The sequence below is a fragment of the Corythoichthys intestinalis genome, chromosome 19 (assembly GCF_030265065.1).
Source record: "Corythoichthys intestinalis isolate RoL2023-P3 chromosome 19, ASM3026506v1, whole genome shotgun sequence".
Classification (NCBI taxonomy): Eukaryota; Metazoa; Chordata; class Actinopteri; order Syngnathiformes; family Syngnathidae; genus Corythoichthys; species Corythoichthys intestinalis.
In genome coordinates, this window is record NC_080413.1 from 22,667,644 (window position 1) to 22,685,180 (window position 17,537).

General features: G+C 39.3%; 1 protein-coding gene across 2 annotated transcripts in view; it reads right to left on the minus strand.

Moving 5' to 3' along the window:
• mia3 (MIA SH3 domain ER export factor 3) overlaps positions 1–17,537 on the minus strand; it is a 28,228-nt gene that overhangs the window by 2,028 nt on the left and 8,663 nt on the right. Inside the window, exons 7-27 of one of the 2 annotated variants that reach the window (XM_057822807.1) lie at positions 16,272–16,403; positions 13,372–13,393; positions 13,212–13,300; positions 13,052–13,129; positions 12,864–12,974; positions 12,694–12,765; positions 12,509–12,613; positions 10,950–11,072; positions 9,791–9,878; positions 9,656–9,708; positions 9,480–9,570; positions 9,256–9,394; positions 8,907–9,069; positions 8,790–8,825; positions 8,642–8,709; positions 8,463–8,548; positions 6,924–7,037; positions 6,492–6,536; positions 5,071–5,117; positions 4,442–4,516; positions 2,316–2,730 (exon numbers count right to left, since the gene is read on the minus strand). In XM_057822807.1, the coding sequence (XP_057678790.1) occupies positions 2,316–2,730; positions 4,442–4,516; positions 5,071–5,117; positions 6,492–6,536; positions 6,924–7,037; positions 8,463–8,548; positions 8,642–8,709; positions 8,790–8,825; positions 8,907–9,069; positions 9,256–9,394; positions 9,480–9,570; positions 9,656–9,708; positions 9,791–9,878; positions 10,950–11,072; positions 12,509–12,613; positions 12,694–12,765; positions 12,864–12,974; positions 13,052–13,129; positions 13,212–13,300; positions 13,372–13,393; positions 16,272–16,403 (2,152 nt within the window). The remainder of the gene's footprint in view (positions 1–2,315; positions 2,731–4,441; positions 4,517–5,070; positions 5,118–6,491; positions 6,537–6,923; positions 7,038–8,462; positions 8,549–8,641; positions 8,710–8,789; positions 8,826–8,906; positions 9,070–9,255; positions 9,395–9,479; positions 9,571–9,655; positions 9,709–9,790; positions 9,879–10,949; positions 11,073–12,508; positions 12,614–12,693; positions 12,766–12,863; positions 12,975–13,051; positions 13,130–13,211; positions 13,301–13,371; positions 13,394–16,271; positions 16,404–17,537) is intronic. The other variant, XM_057822808.1, reaches the window with a different exon arrangement.

Here is a 17,537-nt window from a genome sequence, read left to right on the forward strand (position 1 = left end):
TTCGCTATTTTTTATGTCCCAAAAATGCATGGAGAAATCGCTCGCTTCCAGCTGCAAGGCTCAACCCTCCCCCACCGGCTGTTGCTCAGTGTCAGTGAGTCAGCTGTGCTCCCTGATGGCTGGAGGAGGTGAAACTCCTGAACATTTTCCCCCCATCTAAGAAAACGAAATGGCTGGTATGGGAATACTTCGGGTACAGAAAAGTTAACAGATGGCCGCGGCTTAGAGGAGGGCCAACTGACATGTAAAACATCTTTGCGGAGGGCGGCTGCGAATGAACTAATGTTCACCACCCTCCCAGTTCAAATGGATTGGACTTCTACTAGTGATAAACTCATTCCTATTCACAGCAGAAGCTTGTTTTTCTGTTTATTAGTTTTTTGTCGGATATCCTAGAATAATTTCCTGACCAATGTATCGATAATCGTTGTATCGCCATTAGGGATGGGAATTGATAGGATTTTTACGATTCCGATTCCATTATCGATATTGCTTAACGATTCGATTCTTTATCGATTCTCTTATCGATTCTAATTTGGGGAAAAAGAACAAACGTTTTGATTGGCATCGAGTTTGTTTATTCAGAAGTCACAACCTTACAAACTCACAACGAGATCAAAAGAGGCCCAAAGCCTCAATGTTAACTGTGGCAATAAGTGGCAAATACACAAGAATGTGTAAAATTTTACTGAAACATTTATCTAATAGAAATAAAAAATATTGGTATATATATTGGCAGATAGGTTTTTGTTCTGCCTTTGGCAATATGTGTTAAAGCAGGGGTCCCCAAACTTTTTCCTGTGAGGGCCACATAACTTTTCCCTTCTCTGATGAGGGGCCGGGGTCAGTTTGTTACAGAAAAAGTGTGACGATTGCAGAAGTGCATAAATGTAAAAAATTATTGTTTTTCAGAAAGCCACAATCAAATAACCCTTTCTAGATTCTTTATAATAATAATAATAATTAATAATAAAAACACTATTAATTAAATAGATAATAACCAAATAACCCTCTCTGAATTCTTCAAGGAAAAGGCCAGAAAATAAATAACACGATTGAGAAAAAAAAAAAAAAAAAAATCAAAATGGCCGGACCAAATGTGGAGGCGGGCCGTATTTGGGCCGCGGGCCGCAGTTTGAGGACTCCTGGAGCGCGCATACACCCAAAGAAGAAATGCCGCATCCAAGTGAGTGAGAGAGGGAAACACTTCTACGAGCCTACGTTCTTTGTTAATGTTAATATCTACAGAGGCAACGCCTGTATGTATCATCTTTTGTGTTGTTGTTGTTGTTGTGTTTCCACTCGCGATCGGACACTTAAATCCAGTTGTGTAGTGGTTTGAATGATGTGCTAATGCTAGCGAACGAATGCTAACCATACTGTTATTAGCAGCTAATCATCGGTGATTTACGTTGATGCAAACCTGTTTGTTATTGGGGACGAAATTGATTTGTTTCATTTCTATTCTTAGTTTCACTCTTCAAGTGATGGTTGAATAAAGTCAGCAAATTATACCAACGTCTTCTGCATCGTCATTTGGGAGTTTAGCTAGCTGTATAGCCGGGACTTTTTTTTTTTTTTTTTTATAGCCAGGACTGAGCCTTATCCTCTCTGTGAGGACAGCGCAATCGTATTCCCTCCCGATGCAGTTATCTCCACCTTGCAATGACTGCAAGTCGCTTTGTTGTAATTTTTCCTCGTGAAGTGAAGACACACTTTCGAGCGTTTGAACTTACGTGCTGTCATTGTTATGTTTATGGCTGCAATGCTCGTGCTTACCCGTCGTAACCTTTCATTTTCACACTCTTTCCTGGTAAAGTGTAGTCAAACTTTGGAGCGAGTGGTTCTTGGCACCATGCTAGTTTGATGCGTCTGGACAACAACTTACACGTCACGACGCAATACGCGTCTTTAGGAATCGTTAAAGGGATCGTTAAGGCTTTTTCATTGTGATGTCGAGGCCTCGAAACACTCGGAACCGGTTCCGAATTGGAATCGGATTTCGATTCCCATCCCTAATCGCCATATCGTCAGATCATCGTTATCGTGAGCTTTGTATCGCAAATCGTATCGTGAGGTACCAAGAGGTTCCCACTGCTACCATGTATAATAATAACCTGGCAACCATATGTATTTTTAATCAGAACACCGAGGGTACGCTCTAATATCCAATTCCATTCAGTTCTTCCCAGTTACCGTATCATAATGCATCATCCTATGATTCCCCTGAATCTGCCTGAATCATGAATTGCACAGTTGTCAATATGGTGGGAGGGTGTAAAGCCAGCCAACGAGACTAAGGAGACCCAACATACCATGTGGCATCGGCCCATAATGATGAGGCAGAGGCGGACGGAAGGGTGGTGGCGGGGCACCCCGAGGATCGATGATGTGACCTGGTCCGAGCCTGGGATGGAATGTGTGTCCGTTGGCAGGTCGAGGCGGAAAGTCTCCTCCCATCGGCCCAGGCAAAGGCATCCCCGGGTGCCCATTGGCAGGCAGCGGCGGCCCGGGAGGAGGGAGAGGCACATTTGGAGGAGGTCCGCGGAGTCCGGGTCCCGGATGGTAGAGGGGCGGTCTCGGAGGTCTGTAAGGACCACTGGATGGCAATCGGCCGTGCGGCCCTGGAGGGAAGTGTGGATCGTGGGGGCCTGGACCGGGCGGTGGCGGTCCTTGACTCATGGGGCCAGGCGAGTCCCTGATGGGCGATGCTATGAAGGATGCAGGGCCCTGAGACAGAGAGCAAGTGTGCTGATGTGGATCAACTTAATGTGCTCACGAGAAAGTGTTAGTTACTGTTATCTTCTCAAATAGTGGCCGTAATTTTTTATATATATATGACAGAAAACATAGGGCAGGGGTGGGCAAACTCATCAACAAAGGGCAGCAGTGGGAGCGGGTTTTCAAGCCAACCCATTAAGAGGACACCTTTTCACTGATCTGGTGTTTTACAAATGCAATCAGTTGACTGCAGTCAGGTGCTTTGTGTTTCTTCAAAAACCTAATTGGTTAAACTGTCTGTGCTGGATTAGTGGAAGTAAAACCTGCACCCACAGCTGCCCTTGAGGACTGGTTTGCCCACCCCTGATAAAGGGTGTCATCAGTTTACCATGGTATGGAGTCTTCAAACAAACTCGCATGTCCTAGCTTCATACTAGTTACCACGGTAACAAAAGGCAAACAGTGCATATGTATTAGATCCAACCACCCTGCCCACAAACAATAAGATGTTAACCAAACGGTGAAAAGTTAGATGTCACTTGTCTTGTAGTTCTTTTGTTTGACAGAAACTATATTAAGTCAACAAGTGCTGCAACGATTAACTCGAGTATTCGATTAGAAAAAAAGATTCTAATTCAATTTTACTGCTTCGAGTATTTGATTAAAGTGGCATTGTAATGGTTTATTTGAAAGTGTTTGCATTTAGTTTTATTGATTTGGGTGGATACACTGCCCTCTGGTCTGCCTCATTTCACATGGGTGAATCAAGTTGCTCCTTATTAAGACCAACATGAGCAAAGTTTTTGTTTGAGCTAAGTTTTTTTTTTTTTTTAATGCGTTGTTTTTTTAGTTTATAAGTATATTTAGCCGTTGTTTGCGGGAATATGTGTCTAAACCACAGGTGTCAAACCGATTCCAGAAAGGGCCAAGTGGGTGCTGGATTTTGTTCCAACCGATAACGCGCAGAGAGTTTCTGCTGAAACAAGCAGCACCAGACAAAGTTTAACTGATTACACATGTAAAAGATCTAATTGGTGAAAAGGTGTCCTCTTCATTGGTTGGAAAGCAAACCTGCACCCACTTGGCCCTTTCTGGAATCAGATTGACACGCGTGGTCTAAACCATTTGTTAAGAGCAATGTAAGAAAAAAAACACACAAAAAAAAAAAAAAACGTTCGCATTTTATAGCATTTAAGCTAGCGGACTTTTGCTATGAAAGTTAGCCAATTGGCCATTTGTTGTACATAGATCTTCATTTATTTATTTTTTAATACAGTTCGAGGCCCAACTCAGGTATTTTAATTTTTCATGTTCCTTATCAGATTACTCAATTATTCGAACTAAATACTTAATCGATCAATCGACTACTAAAATAATCGATAGCTGCAGCCCTAAAGTCAACTGTAAAATTTTAAATGGTGAAGTTTCATTATAGGTCTCCTCTAATTGAGAGACTTGAGCCACTACTTGAGAAAACAATGAATCCTAATGAAAAGCCAAAGCCAGGTCACTTAACTCCTCTAACCCACAACCAACCATGATGATTAGGAGAAAAGAGCACTGCGTTCATTAGACAGCTGCTTGTTGTGGTAGTGTTAAAAACACTCAAATCACAACATGCAGTAAGGCCTGTTAGGCAAAATCCAGGTGAGGTTAGAACGACGGGGTGCTCTTGCATTACACCTTCGCACAGAGACCTAAAAACAGCCTCTTTACTCACTGCCTCAGGAGCCTCTTTGGAGGCATCAGCCTCAGCATCGGCCTCATCTTTTATGAGCGCATCTACTGCTTGGGTCTGCTTCACAGCAAGGACATATACAAAAAAAATCAAGGAAGAGGACTAGGAATAGGAAGACACATATACAATTCCCTGATCTCCAGCCCGCCCCGGAAGAAATTGGATTCCCATATTTTATGCTATACTCAAACAAATGATTTAATCTGCTTACTCAGCTCAACTAAAAAGACTAAAATAAAGGCTGTACTGTAAATGTCACTGCTACATAGTCAATCCAGGCTAATTTATCTTGTGTAATCAATATGCGCAAGTCTACATATTGCTGTATTGGTGAGTGATGTTCCGTACAGCAACTCCAAGTAGATAAATTAAAGAGCTGTAGATATTTACAAGCTAACTAAGCCCGCATGGGAAACCACACTTGATTGACTGTACATTAATTTTTTGTTGGCATATAAAGTTACAGTGGAACTTCTAAACTTCCAAAACGAAAAATAATTTCAAGTTCGTAAAGCCTTAATAACCCAAATGTAACAGGTTTATTACGCCCATCAAAGTAGGAACAGTAAACAGGAGAACGTTGTATAAGAATAAAAGAAAATGTGACTTACAGAAGCATCCATGTTGGCAGGTGATGAACTCCGAGGGCCCGACATATCTATCAAGGATGAACAAGAAATTGTATGATAAATCAGGCTTAATATGAACGAGTTTCTCTGAGAAAAAAAAATATTTAACTGCAATAAAGCATACACACAGGGTTCCTCCAGGTTTCCTCAAGTTAAATTTAGACTTTTTTAATACCTAATTAAGGCCATTTTTAAAAACTTAAATACCTATTTGACAGCTAAATCAACAAAGACAACCAAAATCTGTGAATTTGTGTTAATCTATTTCTCGAAAGAGGAAATGTGGAATGTGTGCGCGATGTAAGAATGCAGCGTCTTGAATAGACTACTCATGCGACACCATCAAGCGCAGACACCGTCCACAGGCGAAGTAGAGGCGTTCTCATTAGCATTAGCATTTAGCTAATCTCGGGCAACCAAAACGCCTCTGCTTTCATGGTTGCTGTGGAACCAAACGATGTGCGTAGATCCACTCTCGCAAATCCACTAGCAATCGTAGCTGGGCTGGGATGCAGGCGGGCATCAGCACTAGGAGCTAGCTGGCTAGTGTTAGCTGCTGTCGCTTCACTTACATTAGCAGCTTGCTGGCTGGCTTTAGCTTCCGTCTCTTCAGGCTCGCGAGCAGCCGCCGTCTTATACAGACAGATTGAAAAACGCCGGCAATGAAGGGAGTTTGTTTCTTTCCTCTCATGGAGGTTATGTGCTTGGATGATTTAGCATGGGATTCTATCGCCTTAATGCCCATTTTGTAATGCAAAAAGCCTCTAACAGACTGCTATGCACTGGTTTGAGCCAAAGGCGAAAGGATTGTTTCCTCAACCACGCTTCGTTGAATTTACATTTCCCCATCTCTCTACTATGAAATGTATGGCTCGGTGAAAAAAAAATCTGTGTAGTGTAGAGCATGACATTTTGTCGGGACTCACGGGATTCACATGGGAATCCCACGGGACAGGACTTTGACCTGGGGCTGCGTTGCGTTCTCAATGATTGGCTCCTCTGCCCCGTTTATTTATTGAGGCTACGGTATTTAATCAAAATGACAAATGACACTTTTGATGAGAAATGAGACACCGAGAAGTTACATACATTATGAATTTTAAGACCCAGATATGAAAATTCAATACTTTGTCAAGACTTTTTAAGGTATTTCAAAATCAATGCTTTTGAGACTTTTTAAGACCTCACAGAAACCCTGACACATGTTTAAACATACAACTATTTATATCTTAAGGAAAAAAAATATTTTAAAAAAAGTAATGCAAACAAATGTTTAGGCAGACAACTATTACATTTTGGTTAAGAAAAAAATAGGAATGTTTCATTGCAATAAAAATAATAAGGTTGAAGTCACTTTGCTTTACTAGCACTAAATATGAATAAGAAAGTAACCCCGATCTTACCCATCCCAGGATAACGACTGTGTGGGTCTGATGGAGGCCGTGGACCTGAGGGATGAAAAAAAAAAAAAAAAGATTTTAAGAAATGAATGAAATTGACTTCCCCAGATAAGGCTTTAAGATTATGGAATAGAAAGAAGACCAGGGTTTAGGCAGTAATTAAGTCAACACAAATCAAGCAATAAGAAAGAAATGCATCGTGGAAGTTCTTTGAAAAGAAAATGAAACATAATTGAAGCAAGAGGAATGTAAAATGCTACTTTTCAAGGAGGACACAAGTGGGATTCAAGTTGAAAGTGCAAAAAGTGGATGTGACCAAACAAAAAGCGAAGAGTGGAGAAGACTGAAGAGAATTTGAAGGACAAGGCTGAAGTTGAGGAGTTGATGACCAGAAGGGGGCAAATCAACATCAGAGAAGGAACCTACTAAACTCACCATACGGGTCAACTCTTCGCCCCACTGGGGCAGAGGGAGGGCGCCTAGGACCCTCAATCATTAATGGTGGTGATGGCGCCCCCCCACTCACTGGGGAAGGCCCGTATGAATCGCCTGTTGTGATCAAACCAGTCATTTTACCACAAGAATAAAACAGATGCCACCACTTAATAAAAACAAACACTAGTGGGCTACTACAAGCTGAAGGTTGCCTTTGCTGGCTAACTTTTAACCTACAGGCAACAATAAGTCCGCAAATATTCAGTCAGCTGTCATACAATAAAATAAATAAATAAATAAAAATTGGGCAACTTAGTTTCAAGACAATCGGTTCACAAGTAATCAAGTAGGGTTTCAAAGTTAGTGTTCACTTGAAAGAAAAATAACAACTACTTGAGCATTGACTTGACAGGGCTCCAGCCTGTAATAAATATTAAGGGTTTAATGAAATACTGTTTGCTGATAATGATGTAAACCAGTGTTGTTTTCGTCACCGGTGACGATAACGAAAATATTTCGTCAACAAACTATTTCCTCATGACGATGACGCGCTGGAAACGTGTCTTGGGAGACTAAAACATAACGATAACGTCTGACGACACGAGAACGAGATGAAAATTTGCCAAAGTTTCCGTCATGAATTCACAAAGTGTGATATTTTCGTTTTGTATGTGTAGTTAGAACGGATTTAGCAGTGTCTGGTCGTGTCACTCATGTGACGTGCTGCGGTCCCTTCCCCTTCCCTCAGGCTTAAGCGTGTACCCATTCCATGCTCCTTTTGCGAAACGTGTCAGGTGCTGCTTGATAAGTTTTTTTTCTTATCTTGGCTATGCCATGTTGCTTTAGCCTTTAAGGTCTGTGCTGAGTGCTCATCACACACTAAACTAACTTGTAGCGTTAGCATAGCGTTCGTGTTAGTATTTAGCGCGGTGACTTGGTGTCTTCTTAAACTCTTGGAAAATATTTTACATACAGTTTGTGGCGTCCAGGTGAGTTTAATTGCAAATAATGCGATGTATTCCTGCTGAGTGTGTATTATCATCATTAAAATGGTGATGTCCTTGTAGACTCTACAGTTATGTGCTCGTCTGTCATGTACATTTGAAATTTTTGGAAACCTTTTAGTTATTTATTTATTTATTCATGGACTAAAACTTTTGAAGTTTATAGCCAAAAACATTTTGACAATTGTCAACTAAAACTAGACGAAGACGAACACATTATGAAATATTATTATAAAATATGACTAAGACGAGTAAGTATTTTCATCCAAAAGGCGAAGACGAAAATTAAAATGGCTGCCAAAAACAACACTGATGTAAACAATACTAAACTGTTGAAAAAAGTCATGTATATTTAACCAGTAAGCAGCCCATGTTTGGAAGTTGGGAGTTAATGTAACCCATCCATGTTTTGATCTGAATGTGGCAGTTTTTTGTTAAAGTTTAAGAAAAACATAGTTGTATATGAGATTTGACAGCAAATAAACCACAATGATTATTATAGTCGCATGGATAAGAGACCATATGGCTAGCTCACCTTGTCGAGGGCCAGCAGCTTGTCCAGAGTTAGGTCTGAAGAGAGGAGCACGGCGCTCATTCAGCTGAGAGGTCAGTGCTGCCAGCCTTTGAGGAAGAATGCACCAAAACATTTTATTCCCCCAAGCTTCCATATTACAAAATCAATCTATTCGTTCACAGCAGTTTTTGTCGACTTACTTCTCGCGCAGCTTTGACGATTCAAGCTTCTCCTGATTCAAAGCCCGCTCTGCGTTACGAGCGTTCACCTTAATAAAATGAATTTCGGATTAAAATCTTGATACTACATGCATTCTTCAATAATAAATAAACTCTTTAAACAACATACCCAGTTGGAGTGAGTCTTATTTTCCTGTTCTTTTATCTAAAAGAAAAGAAAATGCAACTTTCAGTCGTGGTTGGCATGTTATTTTTTTTTTTCTGTATTAGCTCAGTGGGAGTCTACCTGTTCTTTATAGACTTCTTCAGTCTTCTTCATTTGCTCTTCCATCTCATTAATTCGCTGACGCAGAACTTTGACCTGTTCCTCTGCCTCCACAGCTTTTCCGCCCACCTCAGACAGCATGCTCTCTTTGCTGCGGCGCTCAAGCTCCTCCTTGGTGAGCCTTCTGTGATGTCACAAAAAAAAAAAAATGCAACACTTGAGCTCAGCACGGCATGGTCAACTAAGTCAATAGTATGACATCACTTTGGGTGGAATCTCTAACTTGTAAAATCAAACACTGCGCCCCAGAAACAATAATTAAATACAATTTTATTTCAACATTTCATTAACTTTCATCAATATTACTTACTGTTGCAGAGCGTTTTCCTTTTGCTGATACATTTCCACCATAATTTCATTCTTCTGCTGGAGCATATTGAACTGGTTTTCCACATGGCTCTTTTCACTTTTGAGGGTTGCGATGCTATGTTCAAGCTCCTGGTGTTTTTCTGTCATACAACAAGGTCAGACTGTAGAACACTGTTCTTTGTGAGAATATTTCATAAAATTTTCCACGGGCCAAATGCCACACACCTTCCAGAGCCTTTCTACTCTTTTCCTCATTAAGCAGTTTAGACATGAAGCGGTCCCGTTCCTCCTCAATTACTGCGAGCGTAGTTTGGACCTAGTTAAAAATAAAGATTGTTTACGACTGCACAGGAATATTTTTCATAATCCTGCTAGAACTATATTGAGCTTTGTCTTCTTACCCTTGAGACATCCATCATCAGTTTGATCCTGTTCTTCACTGCAGTCTTCTTATCTGTACAAGCAGGAGTGTGACAATGTAATCACTTTACTAAAAGGTCCCAAAAAGTCGATCTTTCTTAATAAACTGAACTTACCAGGTGCTACTTCGCCATTCACTAATACACGACCATCACTTTTTTGCAACTCACAGGCATCGAGATCTGCCAAGAGCTCAGACAATACCTGCCAGGGTGAAAGTCTGTGTGTGAGCTGATAATTCTGTAGATTCCTTAAAGGGAACCTCAGACTAAAGACTTGTAGGCTCTAATTAGCCACAACGGTTTCTTTTACTAAGATATGTTATTAGAAACACATAAAATATTGCCATTGATTTGAAAATCTATGATGTTTAGTACGTTTTGACCTGCGGAGGGCGCCATGTTTTACGCGCGCAATGGACCCTCGGGGTGATGACGTAGTTTATCACTGTCACTGGACTAACACTACTGGTATTTTGCAATTCCTTCTACGCGGCAAGACGTCCAACACATGCACACATCGGTTTAAAGCGGCAAGTACTTAATAAAGCACCAATAGTAAGTGTTTTTACCTTTTCAGTTCCTCAAAATAATTTTTGCATGTTTGTCTCTCATACTTTTAAGCGTTGTGTTTTTTTGTGGTAGCTTTAAAGCAGATTGTTGATATGTTGACCCCATTGGTCATGTAGCTTATTTAAACCACCCTTATGTGATATCACTACGTTTAAGCATTTTCTTAAGGCATCTTTAGTATGTTCTGCCTGTATGCTTCTAAACAAAATTAACTGAAAGCGCACGGTAGTACTTTGGGTGTCAAATTCGGCTCTTGCAGGATGTTTCGCCAGTGTAGCATACTTTAGCAGAACACCGGTTTTGTCATACTGGTCTCGTTTCATCCTGTCTTTCCTGTTCATTTTGCTTTTGCTGCTCGCTTTGTGAAATATTGACAGTGCGGTCATGCTCATTCATGTTCCTTTTAGGCTCAAATTGAAAGGAATGAACAGATGACATGTTTATGTCGTTGTCATACTCTGGAAGCTTGGCAGCGTAACCCATTGACGTCAACGTCCTGCGACTTTAACAACAATGGCGACCTACAAGTTAAACTAATTTTACAAATTGTATAAAAACGAAAACATCAAGAGGGGTTTTAAAAGCAAATTATTTGAACTTATAATAATGTTTATCTTTTAAGATCTACAAGTCTTTCTATCCGTGGATCCCTTTAAGTGATTTTTGGGAAACACCACTACAGTCATAAAACGTAATTGCAAACCTCCACATTGTGATCTTTGAGCACCACAGAGTCCTCCAGCTCTTTCTGCGCCTTCTGGTAGCCTTTAATTTGCTCACTCAGCGTTGTGTGTTTGTCCTCCCACCCTTTAATGGTTACCTTAAGCTAGAAAACAAAGAGGAAAAATCGCTTTTTTAAAACAAGAACACAGCGCATCATGACATGTTTCAATGTTGACATAAGACCGTTAATATCTTAATTGCTACGAGCTTGATTTATTCTGTTATAAGTGATAATGTCCCTTAAGTACAAGAAAATATAAACTCATCTGATGCACTTTCAGAAATCAAAAGCCATTTTTTCATTGCACAGTACTTAATTGGGCAATCAGTTGTCCATTTCAAACTATTGCAGGAAATTGTGAAAAGCTAGTAGAATTGAAGGCATCAGTCTGAATAAGACTTCCAAACAAATAGTAATCGAGAACAAGACTACCCTGTTGGCAACAGGCCACGGTAAGGACATTAAAACGAACTGAAAATAATCTAAGGGTAGGAAAACAGAAGAATAATTTCACAAAATAGCAAGCTAAAGATAGCATGTATTCAGTTTCATCATTCCTGCCACATATCCCCAAATATTACGATTATTAGTCAATTGAAAAGCGTCAAAAACATGTTCACATGAACATGGCTCATAGTAGTGTTTGGATTAGGTCTAAAATAAATCAAGTTTAACATTACTGCTTACTAGTGCTGCAACGATTAATCGATTAACTCGAGTATTCGATTAGAAAAAAATATTCGAATTAAATTTTGTTGCCTCGAGTATTCGTTTAATTAAAGTGGCGTTGTAATGTTTTATTCTGAAAGTGTTTAGATTTAGTTTATTGATTAGGGTGGATACATTTCCCTCTGGTCTGCCTTAGTTCACGTGACTGAATCCAACTGCTCCCTGTTAAGACCAACGTAAGCTAAGTTTTTCTATGGGATATTGTTTTTCCATGCATTCTTAATTTAGTTTATATGTATATTTAGCTGTTTTTTTGTGGTAATATGAGTCCAAACCATTTGTTAAGAGCATTGGGAAAAAAAACGTTAGCATTTTATAGCATTTAAGCTAGCGGACTTTTGCCATGTAAGTTAGCCAATTGTTCTTTTGTTGTACATAGATCCCCATTTATTTTTAATACCGTTTGAGGCTCAGCTCAGGTATTTTAATTTTTCATGTTCCTTTTCCGATTACTCGATTATTCGAACTAGCTAGTTCAACGATTAATCGACTACTAAAATAATCGATAGCTGCAGCCCTACTGCTTACACATGACAAATATTGTTGATTTGATATAGTTAAACAAAAAGAACATGTTATACAACAAACTTCTAATTTTACAATAGATCATCTTTTAATTATGTCTTCACCATGTGGATTGGACTGGAATCAAAAATTGAAACATTCTTAGAATAACACTCAATTGCTTTATAATTGTTTCAACAACAAAAAAATTTGTTACATGCGTACATTGCCTACACCTACGACCCACATAACATTTAATTAATGGCTCTTATTGCTTTTAAGCGTCACACAAAAAAGTGTCTTACATTTTTATTTTCTTCTTTCAGTGTTGCATACTCTTTAGCAAGGCATTTGTGCTGAACACTGCGTGCATCTTCCCTGATCTTGGCCTCATCCAAAAGGACGGTCGTCTGTGGGGAAAACAGTGTTCCATTTATAGTTAGACCCCTTGAAATCAAATGCGATCAAATGATTATGTAACTATTTGCACCTTAGCTAAAGCTTCCTGGACTTTTTTTCTGCTCAGCTCAAGCTTCTCGTTTGACTTCTCCAATTTTTGGATCTGTTTAAGAGACCAGTTTACAAAGCGATTTAGACGGCACAGTTAACACTACATTCAAAATTAAGGATAAAACATATTTACATATAAAAATAACACACCCTGTTTCCAATTTGTACGGAGTTTTCTTTCTCTTCGTCGAGTAGTTTTTGGTATGTTCTCTTTTCCTCCACCATTTTCTCATGCTTTTTTTCGGCAGCCAAAACCTGATTCTAAAAAAGAAGGGAAAAAAATGGAATTTAATGTGGTTAATTTATTGAACAGTAACAATAATAGGGCAAAGCATTACCTCCAGTTTTTGCATCTTTTTCATTGTACAACTAACAGTCTCTTCAGACTCCTTTTGGGTTTCTTTTAGGTCTTCTGTCTTTAAAATAACAATACAAATATAATTACGCATTTTACAAAGTATACTATTTAGGTCTGTTTACATTATATTTTCAGCTTACCTGCTTCTGGAGTTCAGACATTCGGGTCAATACATCATTTTTCTCCCTCTTAAGTGCTTGGATTTGATCGGCCAGCTGTTTCTCATCCACTTAAAATAAATATCAATTAGCTATGAATGACTTTGCGCTATCAAAGTTCTTCAAATAAAAGAATACTTACCTAGATATTCCCTTTTCTTTACCTGCAAGGCAATAACTTAAGTCAGTGGTCTAATAACACTAGTAATCAGTAGGGATGGATTTGATGTCGATATTGTTATGACAGTGCAAAAAAAAAAAAAAAAAGCATTGACTTTCACTAACGCTACTGCCAGAGGTGGGTACAATCGCCAAAAATGTTACTTAAGGAAGAGTAGCATTACTTCAAAATAATATTATTCAAGTAGTCATCCAAAAAATGTACTCAAGTACAAGTAAAAAAGTATCCAGTGAAAAGAATACTCAAGTAATGAGTAACATTTTGAGTACAGAAACTGCTTATTTTATTTTATTTTTTTTAAACAATGTTTTTTTTTTTCTCAGCACAAACTTATCTATATGAACTGTTGTTACATTGACGGAAGTAATAAAGCATTATTCGTCCAAAGAGCATGAGTCCCCTGCCCTCTAGTGGGGAAAATAGTTCCTAGTTTGAATAGTGAATACTAGAGGTGTGCAAAATTTCCGATTCTTAGATTATTCGCGATTCGGCCGTGGAAGATTCGAGAACGATTCACAAACATCCAAATTCCGATTATTGAAATATGCCAAGTAAAGCAGAAGTACAACACACTCAGCGCGCCGCGCGGTCTTCGGGACGGAACGGAGCGAGAGTAGCTAAACATCATGCTTCTCATTACCCAGCCCCTCAGGTAATGCCAATGCTCAACTCATGGCTTTAGCTCAACTCATGCCACAAGATAAAAAAACACAACAACATACCTGACTGCTGCCGAAAAGCTGCTACAAAGTACAGCCACATAATGTTACGGTAGATATCATGTATATAGGACTAGATGCATTATAGATTTGGTAGCATAAGCAGCATATCTACAAAAAGCTAGATGCGGGCGTTAGTAAACGGCCGCCATCTTAAAGTAGTACACTTCCCTGCAAGGCTGTTGTAGCAAACCTTCCAAGCAAACCTAATTAACTTTTTATCTAAAATACTCCTAAATCGGTAAAATATTGACTTGAATCTATCTTTAAAATAGTTTTAAAACTTTCACATGTCGAAAGTAGACAAAAGGGAAATTATGGAATAACGGGAGCAATTTTAACAACTTTAACGGTTGATTCACAACATTAAATTAATTGAATGTAGTTTAAAGCTGCTGATACAGAATGGTGACTGGAGTTTTTTTTATTTAATGTTATTTTTGTATATCTGTTTACTGCTATATGCGGACTTGATACTGAAATAGTAGTTTGGTTTAGCCTGAGAGTATTTTTGAACAATTTTGGAACCAATATACAAAACTTTATTAAAAAAAAAAAAAAAAAAAAAAAAAAGGAGGGGGGGCATCAATAATCGTTTTATAATCGAATCGGAGCCCCTGAATCGCAATCGAATCGTTAGGTGCCCAAAGATTCCCAGCTCTAGTGAATACTGTAGTTCTTTCATAGTTACCATTATGAAATTAAAAGGATCATATCCCTGGTTTTCCCTGGTCGATCGGTGCCAAATAAAAACTGGGAGAGTTTTAAATTTGCGCTTTTGATTCATGTTGAGGGCAGCGCTCTAAATCAAATACTTCATTTGTTACGGTGCTTTAAAGACGCGTTTGAATAGGCTTGCATAATCACAAAATGGTAAGCTTGCGTCTGATTGGTGTAATGGAGTCATGTGATTATTGTAAAGTAGCAGAGTGAGAGTAGCATTTTTTCTTCATAAATCTACTCAAGAAAAAGAATGGCTTAGTAAAACTACTCTTACCCCGGTAACACACCAGGCACGTCTACCGGGCGTCAATGATGCCGCGTGGCAATGCACCAGTGTTGCTCGGCATGAATTTCCATAGGAGGCGTTTTGAGGACAGCGCGTCTGTGGAGCGGCTCTTTCAGTTCAGGCGAGGATTGCAAGATTGCGCGAGAGTAGCGGGTATTTAAAGATAATAATCCAACAACCATTTGCCTTTCAGGCCCCGTGTATTGATCAGCTTTCTTTCTGAAAGAAGCAATCTCAATGACAAAGACTTTAACATGTATTTTACAAATGAAATGCCTCAATAAATCATTTTTTTTCTTATGAACATTTTTCTAAAGCTTTTTTGATGGTTTTTAAAGCGCCACGCAGAAATTATTAAATTTAATTGTGTAAGCAGGATTTGTGTATTATTCTTATTTGATTACAGGTGTTTTATCTCATTTCAATTTATTTTATTTATATGGGCAATTATTTCATTATGTATTTATGTTTTACAAATGTGATATCGTATTCATTTATATTCAATATTTTATGTTGTATAATTTTAGTTCCTATGTGAATATTAGTTCCTGCTTGTTTTGTTGTGGTGGGAGGGTTTTGTATTGAAACGGAGGTAACGATGCACAGAGATTAAAACCAGAGTTGATAGTGTCCTGCCATGTTGGTTATTATTATAGCAGAGAAGACAGGAGTAAATCAACAACGACAAGTAAACTGTGACTCGATCTACCCACAGCCTCAAGAGATCTGATGGACTTGAAAATTAAGAGTTACGATTGCATATTATTTTGAAAATCAACTGGATCCTCTGTATTTTTACACGAGTGACTTCCGGTCTGCCCGATCCTACCTAGTAGTATTTACGCAGCAGGGCCGCGTCTCGCGTCAAATAATAAACTCTGCCGTTCTTTTTGCGTGCAACGCGTTGAGCCAATTCTGGGATGCGTCTAACACGCGGCCGCACTGCGACTGGTGTGCATTGGCTGATTGACTTTAATGGCCGCGTTTCACTGTGTGGACGCGGCGGCGCCGTTGACGTTTCTGGTGTTATACCGGGGTTAGAAGTACATTTTTCTCAAAGAGTTACTCAAGTAAATGCAACGGAATACATGTAGCGTGTTACTACCCACCTCTGGCTACTACATAAAACATACCGCTAGTACAGTTTTCCAGAAGAAGATGGTGAACGTCAGTATTCCAACTACAGCAGTGATAATAACAGCCTGCCAAGGACAGCCAAACAAGGTATCTCCTGGCTTCCACTCTTCTGGCAGTAGTGAAATCATCTGAGAACATACACACAACCATTAATAAGGAGGAGTGGGTCAAAATTGAATATGCGCCAGGTAAACACATGCTAGAGCATCAAGTGTCTTGAATAAATAGCTCACTCACAAGATGACACCAAGCATGGAAATTGCTTTCCCCTTACCAATACAAAAGGCGCTTGGATTAGATGACAAAACACCAAATGGATAATTGCACGCTTACTACACATAAAATGACACAGATTGACAGCTGTCTTCAAAAATATTAACCTCTTAACGAGAGGAAAATAAAACTTCTCAAAAAAACGCTTAAATTCTAGTAAACAGACACTCATCAGTTCACAATCACACTTTATCCAGCATTGCAAAATGTGGGATCAAAATTTTCAATGCCTATAAAACGCTGTCTGTTTTGCACGTCAAATACACGACGTGATAAATCCAGTCAAATTCTGAGGTGTGTAAATGATTAACGAAAGAGGTTGGTCGAACACGTTTTTGTTTAATAACACGTCAGCTCATCATTACAACTCGTTTGTCAAAATGCACAGCGCTTTCTTTTTATACTTACATTTTGAAGCGCCTTTAGAAAGAACATGTATGCATGTTCCAGTTCCCTGACAGGTAGTTTAAGGATATCGCTCTCCATTCTTGACGATAAACCAACTGGCTCAAGTATGCTAGTTTAGCAGACGCTAGCTTATGAGCGGGTTAGCTGAACATGGAATTCTAGGATGCTAAAAAACCAACAACGCTAAAGGCCTACATGCGAGAATAAGAAGGAAATACGGGGAGAAATACAGCATCGAAACCAGTATGAAACGCTGATCTAACTAAGGCTAATTAGCATCGAATGCGTATCGTTACGATGGCAAGCAGACCTGGACAGATTCCGCTCAGAGTAGCGACGCCGGTATGAAGCTAGATTAAAAATAAATGGTTGCTATAGGTATATGGTTGAATGTCAAGATGATTATCCATGTCAAAATAAGCCCCGGCGTATCGACTAGCAGGTAGCTAAGCACCGGCTGTGTTGAACTTCAGCCTCACCGCTAGTCAACAAGACAAGGGGAGGGCGTACGTGACACGTTCAGGATAACTCGGAAATTTTTTCGTGTTTGCTGACGTCGTCTACTAAGCACCGTACTTCAT